Source organism: Carassius auratus, chromosome 8 (assembly GCF_003368295.1).
Source record: "Carassius auratus strain Wakin chromosome 8, ASM336829v1, whole genome shotgun sequence".
NCBI lineage: Eukaryota > Metazoa > Chordata > Actinopteri > Cypriniformes > Cyprinidae > Carassius > Carassius auratus.
Genome location: NC_039250.1, coordinates 18,242,931 through 18,256,124, shown reverse-complemented (window position 1 = coordinate 18,256,124; position 13,194 = coordinate 18,242,931). Strand labels below are relative to the sequence as shown.

At 35.1% G+C, this 13,194-nt stretch overlaps 1 protein-coding gene across 2 annotated transcripts in view; it reads right to left on the bottom strand.

Annotated features, from left to right (window-relative positions):
* LOC113107469 (GDNF family receptor alpha-2-like) overlaps positions 1–8,354 on the bottom strand; it is an 82,325-nt gene extending 73,971 nt beyond the window's left edge. The window contains exons 1-2 of one of the 2 annotated variants that reach the window (XM_026270008.1): positions 7,768–8,354; positions 5,751–6,056 (exon numbers count right to left, since the gene is read on the bottom strand). In XM_026270008.1, the coding sequence (XP_026125793.1) occupies positions 5,751–6,056; positions 7,768–7,861 (400 nt within the window). In that variant the 5' untranslated portion in view covers positions 7,862–8,354. The remainder of the gene's footprint in view (positions 1–5,750; positions 6,057–7,767) is intronic. The other variant, XM_026270007.1, reaches the window with a different exon arrangement.
* Positions 8,355–13,194: the final 4,840 nt, after the last annotated feature.

The window sequence follows — 13,194 nt, the reverse complement described above, 5'->3', positions numbered from 1 at the left end:
AGTAATATGTTGAATTTTGTGCTAAAATCATGCCCTATACGTATACCGTATTGTTATATATTGTTTCAACAACTCATCCATTAAATATTTACCATTGTATATTCTGCATAACTGGATGATTTTAAATAAACACTGACAAAAAGGTTTAACATTATTGACAACATCTGAAGTGTCATTTATTTACTTGATAGGAATGCATCTTACAAGACAAGTAGAAGCTTTAAAAAAATCACAAGGGAGTATTACTGATGTATTTTATGTCATAGAACAAAGCATGAGCATATTGTATGCTTGTATTAACCATTCAGCCATTTAACCTGCTAAAAGTACTAAAATGCTAACTCATTTTTGTGTTTTGGCTTACAAAAATACATCACCCAATCAGCACTCTAATAAGATAATGAACATAAATATTAATATGCTTTAAATTGATCTTTGTGACTGCTTCTCAAAAATCCTTCACTATACACTTGAACATGCTATAACTACATTCTGGGGCAAAAAAATATATATAGAATTTTAATTGTGGTCCCATCAATTAATCAACATTGTCATTACGCCATTTTCCTGGTTCAGAGTAATTAGCCTCATAAAGTTTCATGCCTATGAGCGAAAAATTTTCAAATTCATGTGTACTACCATCGCTGAGATTAATGGGAATGCTGGCAGACAACTTTCACTTGACTGAGTAGTTATGTGATGCCATTTAGAGACAGTTAGACCAGCTTGTTCTGTATGCAAACACCACACTCCCTTGTGTTGAAATGCAAGGTATTCATAAACCGCAGACAGGCAGAAAACAGAGCTTGCATAACCTTACATAGCAACAGGGAGCTTTTTGCCAGTACCATTGAACTGCTCACACATGTTCATCCTACAATGGATAGGCAGCCTTGAAACACTGGAGCCTTTAAATTAAATCTTATACCATTCCTATATCAGGTCATGCCTCTGTACTGCTTTTCCTCCTCACAGTTGCACACATACCGCAGAAAGCAATTACTCTTTGTCAACTATCTAATCTATTGTTATGATGTTGGTGGAGAATCAAATTAATTTGGCTCTTCAGGACCCAAAGGTAAACAGTACACTTCCTTTTTATGCCAGCACAAAGTCTTTTCATGCTTATTTAGGCTTAGCCGATACAATGATGGATGGATGAATGGATGGATGGCTGTAAAGACTACATGGAGAGTGAGAAAAACAAATAATGAGTGAAACGTGACAAATGTGCACATATTCTTTCCAGCACTATATTCTATGCAGGTAACTTATTTGACTTCAGCAATCAAATCTGATCAATCATGCAAAGTGTCAATATCTCTCTGATTATTTTTTTTTTCTACAAGTGGTCCATTTCCTCCCTTTATAATGACTCTTGTTTAGACTACATTTATTCACCCCTGTGCATAATGCTGCACCTGACTGCATTTTCAGCATGTTTCACTTGCTTTGCCCTATTGGGAAATGTGCCTGCGAAGTCATGGCAAAAAAAAAATAAGATTTATAAAATACATTCAGCAGAAAATCAGCTGCTGTAATGATAACTCTCAGCGACTGAAGTTCTTAAGTGGAACAACAAAACTGTTTATCTAAATAATTCCAAACTATCATGGGAAATCTACAGATAAAAGTTAAAATACATTTTATTTTTACATTTCAAATAAATGTGGTTCTTTAGATCTTGCTTTTTATAAAACTATCCTAAATCTAAAAAAAGAAAAAAAAAAAAGAAGGAAGAAATCTGTTTTCAACCCTAATAATAAGAATTTAAGAAAATGATTTCTGAATATCATGTTACATTGAAGACTGGTGTGATGGCTGCTGAAATTTTTTTCAGTAAAAAGAAAATGTATAACACACTTGTTTGAAATTTTAATAATACTTCACAATCAAATTAATTAAATAAATGCAGTCTTGGTGAGCATACGAGACTTCATTCAAAAATAAAATATATTTTTATAATATTTTATCATTTTATAATTTTTAAATACTTGTATTTATTGTAGGAATAAAAACAACATTTAATTTTGAAGTGATTCCAGATGACAAAACATTTAGGTAATTTTACAAATATTTTTTATTGTACTAATGTAATATGTTCGTATCCCCATCAAAAAGATGGATAGATTTGTATTGTAAACTTGCATTGGGATATGATCTCTGATGTAATAGAATAGGACAAGAACAGGGCACAACAAAGCAATAAGGGATGCATCTTCATCTCATAAACAGTCTATAACAACATCTTGTTAAAAGTATTGACAAAGTAAAGCCAATAAGCTTGGAACGATCTGCTCACATTGGGGTTGGTACTGTATGCACGACTGCTCAAAAGGAGGTCAGTCAATCGGTTTGACTCGGCACAGTTCAGTTTGCATCTGCTTGATCAGTGCAGACATAAAGAATATTCCAGAACCACAGAGCACATGAGCTATACTACCAGAACAGAATGCCTTTTTTTTCTGTAAAAGTGCCGGTAACTGCATATCTACTCAGAGTGGCTGCAGTGTTTCTTGAAATGCAGCTTTAGATCAAATGCAGTAGATCTATTGGTGTTTCTGCATTTCACGTAACCAGAGGGAACAGCACATTGTGGATTCATCACAGCGAATGTGTGCTCAGTCTACTGTGAGTTGAGTCAAGACTGCTACACCCTTGCATTGAATGACTCCTCTGTTTAGGCCCAAAACGATTTCCAAGCAGTCTTACTCCAGTGCTGTCTAATGTTAGTTTGACAGTGAACAAAAAAAGAAAAGAAAATGAATTTGTGAAATCAGAATCTATTCATGACAAAATGCATTAGTGAGAATATTGGAAACACTCTCATGCATCAAAATCTAGCTTTTGACTACAAGTCATAAATTACATTCCAGCATAAAAAAAAAAAAAAATGATGTGACGAAGACAAGACGCTGATGAGCTAAAACTAATTTATGATGATAAAAACTATGAAAATTTAAATTTATGCTTCATCTTTGTTAACAAGACGAGACGGGACTAATGTTTTTTTTTTTTAGGAGTAACGAACATTTAAAATACATATTATAGGCTACTGTATTGTCCTTTAAAATGTGTATCTCTGTTATTGGATTGCAATCGGATAAGGCACGTTCGCATATCTAGTCTCAGTATGGCAGCCGCAGTGGTTGGTTAGACTACCAAAATGCGAACAAGCGATCTGAAACAATGACATAAGCAACCGAGCGACCTCCTCAATTAGTAACAATTAGCTGTCGATGAACTAAAATGAGTGAAGGAAGAATCGCGCTGATAGAAGTGCTCTATCTCGCGCACACTTCACTTCTTCAGTTCTCATATACAGCGTGGTCAGTTCTCAGTGATCAAATATACACATAGCAATCCAAATTTCTATAGTGTAGAGCAGGGTTCGAAATAGTAAGTTTGGCATCGGGCGAAAAATAATTTTTGCCACTAGATGGTGGGCCAGTACATAGTCAAATGATCATTTAATTTGCTTGTTACACAATGTAGCCTAACTAATTGTAATAATTATTTGACCTAGCCTACTTTATTCCTTGGCATCCTCACATACTAAACTGATTTTTTTTTTTTTTTTGATATGTTTGCGTGCTGGAGGTATGCTATTATGTTGTGTGCTTAGTGATGTTAACAAATAGTGATGTTAGTGATGTTAACATAAGATGAAAGTTGACAGCGAAATATGCCATACAAAGAAGAACAGAAAGACAACTATGAAGTTGTCACTACTTGCAAAGAATATAATATAAGACGCTGTTTCATTGAGAAAGCTAAACTACTTTGTTTGGCCTTCTGAAAGAGGATACGACGAGAATTCATGTTTATTTCATGTTTATAATGTCTCGTCAATCCGGCCGGACAGGGCATCACAACATTTTAAGTGGCATAACATTTTCGTCACACGCTTGAGGTATTCAGCCAATCACAACGCACTGGATAGATGGCCAATCACAGCATACCTCACTTTTCAAACCAATGAGCCTTGTAAAAATCAATGCGTTTCAGAAGGCAGGGTATAAAGGGGAAAAAATAATGTAAAGTATATAAAAAAAAACCTTAAACTGCATAAACACATTATGTTAATTTCACCAAATACACCAAATAATTTTATTTTTAGAAGCATAAAATAATTAAACCCCTTTAATTTGTCTTTTTTTCATATTTGTCTTCATATTGTCTTATTCTGCTTCTCTTTAAAAAATTATTAACTATATATATATATATATATATATATATATATATATATATATATATATATATATATATATATATATATATATAATATTATATATGAACAACTAAAATTTGTATAAGTTGCTTCCTTTTTACTACTGTTAAAGGGTAAGTTCAACCAAAAATGAAAATTGTCATCATTTATTCAAGTTTTTCCCAATTCAATCCTTGATTCAAATTTCTCATGAACTGAATTGTTTTGGTCTAAAGGAGAGAAGAATTAATGACTATTTTTGTTTGAAGACTACATTTAAAATAGCTACAAAAACAAATGTTGGTAACAGCAGCTTGTCTAAAAGTGATGACTGAGTGCAAAGTTGACAAAAGTGCAATGACTTTCTATTGACAAAAAAATAGACTAAAACTATTATGCATTTTCCTTTTAAGATAAAGACTAAGACTAAATCAAAAATGTCTGTCAAAATGAACACTGGTTGAGTGAATATCAAAACTAAAAAAATATGGTATCAGATGGTATCGCAAAATGGATTGTGTTTCCTTTGTTACTGAATAATGAGTATCATGGCGGCATCACACTGAGGAGTTAAGCCAAAGCTGATCAAGTCATATATATTCAGCTCATGCCAACATGACATCACAATACTGCGTCCTCACGCTCCTTCCGTGTCTGCCCGCTTGCGCTGCATTACTTCTGGCTGTTACCCCAGCGAGGAGTAATGTCAGTCCACAAGGACAGTTTTTTCTCCTTCATGGGCCTGACAGCACTACCAGCTAATGCACATCCCATTGACTGCCGCTGGATTCTGTTTTCTCAAATTGCACTGTATATATGAATAGTGATGTGCATTCTGTGACAGAGGGGAGACTGGGGTTGGTTGTCATATGGGTAACTTCTTAGTAACTTCACAAATGTGCTTTCTCTAGCAATGCATTCAGAAAGCTAGCTTAAAATCTTGAGAATGGGAACAATTTTACAATTCCAAATACAATACAATAAATGTCATTGTATTTCAAAATGTATTTTATTTTCATGATAGCATGAACATATTAAGATGTATTTCTTGTTATTATCAATGTTCGTTCATTCGTCTGTTAATTCATTCATTCACAAATCTATTCATTCATTAATTTCCTCCACATTATATTTTCAGGGTTGCAGTTGTCAGGATTGCAAAAATTATATGAATGAAAATGATTGATTGATTGTATTAATGAAAAAATAAATAAAAAAATAAAAGAATATAGGAATGAATGAACAAGTCAGCATTTATTTATGGATTTAATTATGTATTTAACGATTTATTTAAAACCCTGTAACAGTCTACTAACTGACAACATGCCCTGTCTGTTAAAGTTGGATGAATAATAAAATTGGAAATTGGAAGTTGGAAAACCATTCTTTGGAGACTTTGGTGTCTATACAGAAAATAACCATAAAATAAACCTATTCTGAGAAATCTTAATGTGTGACTACTAGCTTCAATGTCCCCCACTGTCTTTCCGGGATCAGTGCTGTGTATCTTCCAGACTATTTATCCATGGCGAGTGCTTACCTTCAGTCAGGCCTATGTTGATGCTCCAGTAACTCTGCAGACACTGCATTTCCTTCTTCATTCCCCTCTTGCAGCGGCAGTCGAACAGAGCCATCTCCTGCAACACTTCCAGGGCTACCTGGCAATCCCTACTGGCCAACATGGTGTTCCTGTCCTTGCCTGCCAGACACTGCCTCATGATCCTGAAGCGATGGCTGCACTTTTGGTCCTGGTTACACTTCTCAGTGGCTCTTAAACAGTCCATTGACTCTTGGTGCCCAGACTCAGATAGAGCGGAAGAGCCCGACATGGAGAACACAAGCTCATCTACGAAGGAGGGTGGAGAGGAATGGAGGTTCAGGTATTAATTCATTTATTTATTTATGTTACATACTGTATTGACTGATGTCTTCAACAGAATAACAGGATGAAAGTTTAACAAATCTTTATCTCTGACAAATGAATCAAACAAATGAAAGTCATCAGTGACTGCATCCGCTCATTTTCTCATTATAAAATATTATTTTAGTTGATGACTAACACAGCCAAAGAGTGCAATTTAAAGACCATTAAGCCAGTGGCAATGACCAGATGATTGTGAAACCATTTTAATGACTCACGAGGATCACTTGACAGCTCAGAATGGTGTCAAAGTATGAAAAAAAAAACATGCCTTGAAAAGTAAAATATCATATACATCACACAAAAGACTTTTAATTAGCATGCATGAGTCACCAGTATATAACAGTTTTTTAGTAGCTATTTGTTAAAAATTGATTTAATTAGCAACTGACAAATGCTCTTTATTATTTCCTCACACTAATGCTTTATTATTGCCTTCACAATATTAATATTGTACACTTATTTATATGTGCTTTGATAGCAACAGAGAATGTTTTGTGCATGTTTGCAAAATTATTATTATTTTTTTTTTCTTTTTTCTTGTTTTTTTTTTTTTTTTTGGTCATGGGATCATTATAACGGAGGTGCAACCCACCAGTGACACCTACAGGTGTAAATGCATCAGCATACTTACCCATCTCTTCTTTTTTTTTTTTTTTTTTTTTTTTTAAACTGTTCAGAGCACACCAGAACCAAACTGAAAGACTCAGACACACCCTTGGACAACGAATCACTGACGAATGTTTTGCATATTTTTAAGAAATAAAACCACTGACAAAAACTGCAAGATGCTCTAAGAATGCAAATGTGAAAAGAACAAAAATCTGGAAAGTAGTTAGATAGATAACACTTTACATATTTTATATATATATATATATATATATATAAGACCTACTGTAGTAAGGAAATTTCACATCCTCATATAATTACACTGCAACATTAAAATGTATTTAAAGCATAACTGGTGGTTGAATATCTATATCCTATCAGAATGTCTGAATGGTCAATATGTTCTGCAGACTCTTTAAATATTCAGCTTAAGTTTCATCATATGGTGCGCAGAAAGCATCAAGTCTTTTCAGCGTGCAATGGTCAGTGATAAATCTACAAAGTGACCTTGATATAGCTCACCTTTTCTATACGGTGATTGATTTTATATGCACTGACTCTTAATGAATGGGATTTAAACTAGGCCTATAGGATAATTAGATAACAATTAGCCGTCATGCAAAACTATAACATTACGTGATCAGTTACCTTCAGAAGAAATGAAACGCAGTTCATGTTACTTGCATTAATTACCATACATTTAAATATGCTTGTTTCATAAAGTGATAAGTTCATATGCCTTTAATTCCCATCTCCATAAATGAAAACGTGAAATGTAATGAATGAATATCGTTGTTTTTTTTTGTTCGATATCGAACTTGCCCTCGCCATGATTTCACACTTATCATGGTATCAGATATAAAGTAATTCCCTAATTTCATGATCGTATTCGATGGAGGAAAGTACATTAACTTAACCTAAAGATTAAATTAAATTAAATTAAATAGCATGAGGAGATTTTGCTTTTAGTTCGTCAAAAAAAAGGCTTAATATCAGAAAAAGGCTGTTAATGTAAACACAAACTTACCTAAAAAGAGCAGAAAGCCGTAGATGTAGATATACATGTTTCTGTTTCTGTTAGAGAGTCCGCGTGCGTTAAAAGGTGCCGTTCGTGCTGTCATATGTTCCCTCCAAACGACTGTATCTTGCTTACTCCTCTAAAAATACCGATGTTGCTCTAAACGCTCTATGACCTTAAAAATCCCAAATTGTATCCAGCGTTTGTCGGACCATGATTCTTTTTTCCCGTCTAAATAATCCAAAGCCTCATTTAACGAGGGAAAAGTTCTCTATTCCGCTCAGGAGGGGAACTAAACCCCAGGTTTCCGTGGGAACCGTTTATTCGTGGTGGTTTCGTGTGGACAGACGCATATTTCCCAATGCTGATGTTCTACTATCGCAAAGGACGCGAAATTGAAACGTCTGGCTCTCTAAACCAACGCTCCTCTATAAGATATTTCAGCTCCCGTTTATCTCCGAGATTGAATTCCCAAGCAACGGCAGTGAGAAACTTCAGACGGCGGAGCTCTGCGGATAGACTTCTGGCTCTGGCGGAGGCAGTGCGCTCCTGAGAAGAGAGGCATAAGCGAGCGCACGTGCCCCCCGTTACGCGCTCCAGCCCACATGTTAAATGATCCGGCGACGGATGAGTTAATCAAAGCGCGCATAAACAAGCAGTCGAGCTGACTCAACACACTATGGCTAATTAATAAGTTTTAGGGCAAAGGATAAGTGCAACTTTTGACAAGAGGCCAGTAACTGCTCTTGCAATTTTGTAACTACTATACAAATGGAAAGATACCCAGCTGTGAGCATTCAAGAAGGGCTTGTGGTCTCTTCGCCTGGCTAGGCTGATCTGTGGCTGATTTTAAATGGGTTTGGGGCAATTTTCAGCTCATCAGGCTGGATTAAAATGTACTGTTAAGATAAGTTATTTAGGAAAAGATCCTTATGTCATAAGTTTGAAGATTCACAGGTTAAGAGATGTCATATCATCATCATCATCATCATCATCATCACCACCACCACAAGTTAATGCATGTAATCATCGGATATAATTAGTCACACAGCGTGGGAAAACATTATAATTAGGCTTTCTGCAAGTCTGATGTAAATATTGCAGAGGGGCGAGAACCTGATATCAACATACCTGAATTTCTAGAAACAGGTTTATTGGATCTGGTTACACTAATATGGATTTCTCACGCCGGTGAACCCTGGCCAAAGACAAGAGTATAGTTTGTTATTCCTTGGATGACTTTGCAGTGTTTGATTACAAGGAGTCAAGGTTTCGCCGCTTAACATGGCCCAGTTAAATGGCTGATAATTAATCATCTTTAATAATGTGAAATGGACATTGATTTAATTTATTTTTGGAAATAATTTATTTATAACATTCTTGGTGCCATCAACCAATCACAGTAGTCATGCTGGCATTATCCTGTATCTCTTTTGATTAGATTCATTTGTCAGGGAGCATTTTCTGTATGGTTCAGATGACGGGACAGATTTTTTGGCTCAAAAAAATAAAAAAATAAATATAAAACAACCTGGCAAAAATTAGTGCCTAGGAGAAAATATGCCATATTTCAAGCCGCATACTGTACGTCTGGAGGGCCATAGACCAGTTGAGCTGGTGCCATTGAGATAAATGTGAGTATTAATGGATGGCTTTCAACAGGTCTTACTGACCTCCTTGAGTTCTAAGTCACTTACAGGGTTATAAGAGCTTTTCAAATTTCGATTGATTCTTTCTATGACATTTAAGGCTGGTAAACAAAGATGAAAGAGAGTAGAGGAGAAAAGTCAGTTTTAGTCTAAGAGTCCATGTAAGTGACCCCATTACCCAATTATATTGGACCAAACTGGCAAAAATTCAGTGCAAAACTTTATATCTTTGTTGTCTTGCATAAAAAAAATACTAAAGTATAAAGTATAAGAAAAAAAAACTTTGTAAAGTAGTATTATAATTATTTTTATATGCGTTTAGATAAAATACTAAGAAATCTGTATTTATTATAAGTGTAAATCCCATTTTTGTCTCTCAGATCCAGGTTAGCTCCTAAGGCAAGTGTCACTCTCGCAACTTTTATCCTGTGCTACCGAAATGTCAATGTTGTGACATTTTCCCCTTCAGAGGATTCCACTTAAACTCTCACAAATCTTCAGATACTTTTACAAGTCTGAAAGAGACAAAACACTAAAGTGAGTTTAGCTTCATCAAAGGTTTTATTTTTATTATTATTATTTTATATATCAAATACATTGCACATATAGCAGTTATAGGATATTTTTATGCATTTTTGTACATTTTAGAGCCTTAGTTTGGGCATTCAACTCCTTTCAGGGGCCACAAACACCAAAATGTGATTCATTAATGAGCAATAATAGAACTGTCATTAATTTCATTCGAACATTTTAAAGTTTATGTTGGATAAAGTGATTAGACAAGTTGGAAATGATAACTAGAGCAATGTTTTAGTGGTGCAGAGTAAAAACCAGTAGTGAGCTGTTTCTTTAGAGAGAGTGTGCTCAGATTAACATCTCCAGCAGCAGGCAGCATATGCAGTGTACTGTTAAAGTTATAGTTCATTGCCTGTTCAATTACTCCCATCACAGAAAAGAGAAGTTCACAAGAACAAACATTGGCTGAAGGATTAGATAATAATGCTTAAATGCCCTCTTAATGTCCTAAAATGTTATAAAATAAGATGGAATTTCCCAGTGTTGTGGGAGGAAAGGCTGCTCATCAAAGACCGTATAGATTACTTGGCATAATAGTCTGACTGTATGTCACTGGCTGAACACATTCCAGACCGCTCATTAATCACAGAGCAGCTCTATTGAAAGACAAGACAACGGACTGGTGAAAAATGACCCTACTATAAGTTGATGATGAAGACATGTACATGTTGCTGTCAAGCCCCTTTTTCTAATACTTGAGTTGTCTTCCGAGTTCACTTGTAAAAGTGCCACGGGTTCAGCCTGACTGATGGGCCGGCTGTCACTCTGGGATTTTGCTCTTTTCACAGATTCTTGCAATGAGAAGCTAAAGCTGGCATGGCCGGTTCTGGGTTTGGACATGCTGCATCATCTTTCGTCTGGTTTTTGATGTTAATTAGTGTCTCTTTTCAATCCCTCTGGTGTCTAATCTGTCAATCTGTCTAATCTGCCAATGTCCTTCATTTCAGCATGGTAAGAATCCCACCAATTTGGTGCCATTAAGCCTCTGTTGGGTCTAGAGAGCCACCGAGCCAAATTTAGACCACGCCAGCAGACTCACAAGGAGATTACACACAGCCAAGAGGGAAAGTAGATGTTCTTTGATGTTGCAGAAAACACCTTCTGGCTGTATTGCAGAATTTGTGGCGAATAAGTTTTATTATATTTCTATGGTGTGTTTTTGGGTGCAAGTGGACTTTCAGCTTAATGGCAAAGCTTGTTTACAGGCAGGCACGCTCAGTGAGAATTTCCCAAAATGTAGTCGGTGGACTGGGAATAATCTGTTGTATATTAATGTTGGAACAGCTGCTAGCAGGCTAGAAACGTTAGCGATGCTAGCGGCATCCCAGTCAGTGGGTTAGTTTAATCTGCAGATAAGTAGGAATGTTTTCAAAATGCCTTTGGTTTGATATCAAATCTGTGTTACACAAGCTTCTGAAAGCAGATAAAAATAGACAGCGTGTAAACAGACACCCATATTCCTATGTGTATCATATTTCTTTGAAATATAATCATGTCTAAGCTGTAGACCTGCCATCATCCCAAAGTAATTTATAGAGGCCTTGTCAGCTATCCATTTATGGGTTAATGAAGTCCCCAAAAAATAATCTAGTTTAAAACTAGTTCCAAGTTATTAGAAGTGTACAATTTATTGTCGTGTTGGATTCATGTGGTTTTCAAACACCTTTATACCATTTTCAAGAAAAAAATGAACTTAATGATTTAAATCGCATGTGATGTAACCAAGTAAAAAACATGTACAGTACTTCTCATGAATTATTTATTTATTAAAAAAAGAACAATTACAGAAGATGTCTGTTTGTATACATTTTGCTCTCTCGAAATTTCTACTCATCAGAGAACCTTAAAAAGAAAATGTATTTTAATGGTTTCCACAATAATACGAAGCAGCACAACTGTTTACAGTTTTAATAATAATAAATAATGTTTCCTGAGCAACAAATCAGCACATTGTAGTGAATTCTGAAGGATAATGTGACACTAAAGACTGGAGTAATGGTGCTAAAAAATTCAGCTTTGCTTCACAGAAACAAATTCCATTTTAAAACATATCACAATAGCAAATTTGGAATTATAGTGTATGCTGTTTTTATCAAAGCCCCAAAGAGCTAATAAATAATAATAATAATAATAAAAATATAATTATTAATCATTATTATTTCCAACCCCAAACTTTTGAATTGTAGAGAATGTTAAAATAATGTCCTGAATTCATTCATAAATATATTAATATATATATATAATTTAAATATATAAGTCATGCCACATAACATTTTACAATCTGAGCTAACATTTCCTTGTCAAAGTATTGTATAGTATATGATGTTTTAAGAACCACAGTCATGAGCATCTACACGGGTCCATTCAGTTATTTTATTTACAATAATAACAACAGTAATAAAATAGTATGCCAAAATTTTCTTGAATAAATTTACAGACAGAACAAAAAATGACTTGAGCCATAAGCTAATCTTATGTTTAACTGCTTGGAATTTTCGGACTGCAGAATGAACTCCTCTTAACCAGTCCTGCACCAGACCAATATAATCATTTAGCATTTTCAGAAAGGCAAAATCCAATCAGGTTTACTTAAATAAGAGGAATTTGTTTTAGTAGGAGACCATGATGTACTGTAAATGATCTAACGTGAACATCACACTCTAAAAAACGCTGGGTTGTTTTTTCAACCCAACTGCTGGGTTGAGGCCGTTGGATAGGACTTTGGGATGTTTTAACCCAAGTTTGGGTTGAAAATAAGGTTTAAAAAAAAAAAAAAATTTAACCCAGCGGTCTGGGTTGAGGACGCGGACGTGAAGGAGAGCACGCACGTCACGTCAAGATCGTACGTCTCCAGTGCGAGCAGCCGCCATTTTCTCAGCGTGATAGAAGCGAGAAGCGAGTGAAAGACTATGGTAAGTAAATATTCAAAATGTAAAGTTATCTTTTATTGTTTATCCGGTTGTATGAAAGGCGGAAGGTTTTATGAAAGGCGGAAACAAAGGAGCTTAACGTTATATATATATATTTTTTAAAATAAAACGGACGCGGTTTTCGTCTCAGACACGGAGGTCTTAACTGCCTCATGTAACGGTACTGAACAGAGGATGTACTTTTAATATAACGTCTGTGAATGTATTTTGTCATATTTACACAAGGTTTTACATTATCTGTACTTTTTGAGGCGTTAACAGACGGTTATGGTCACGGTTAC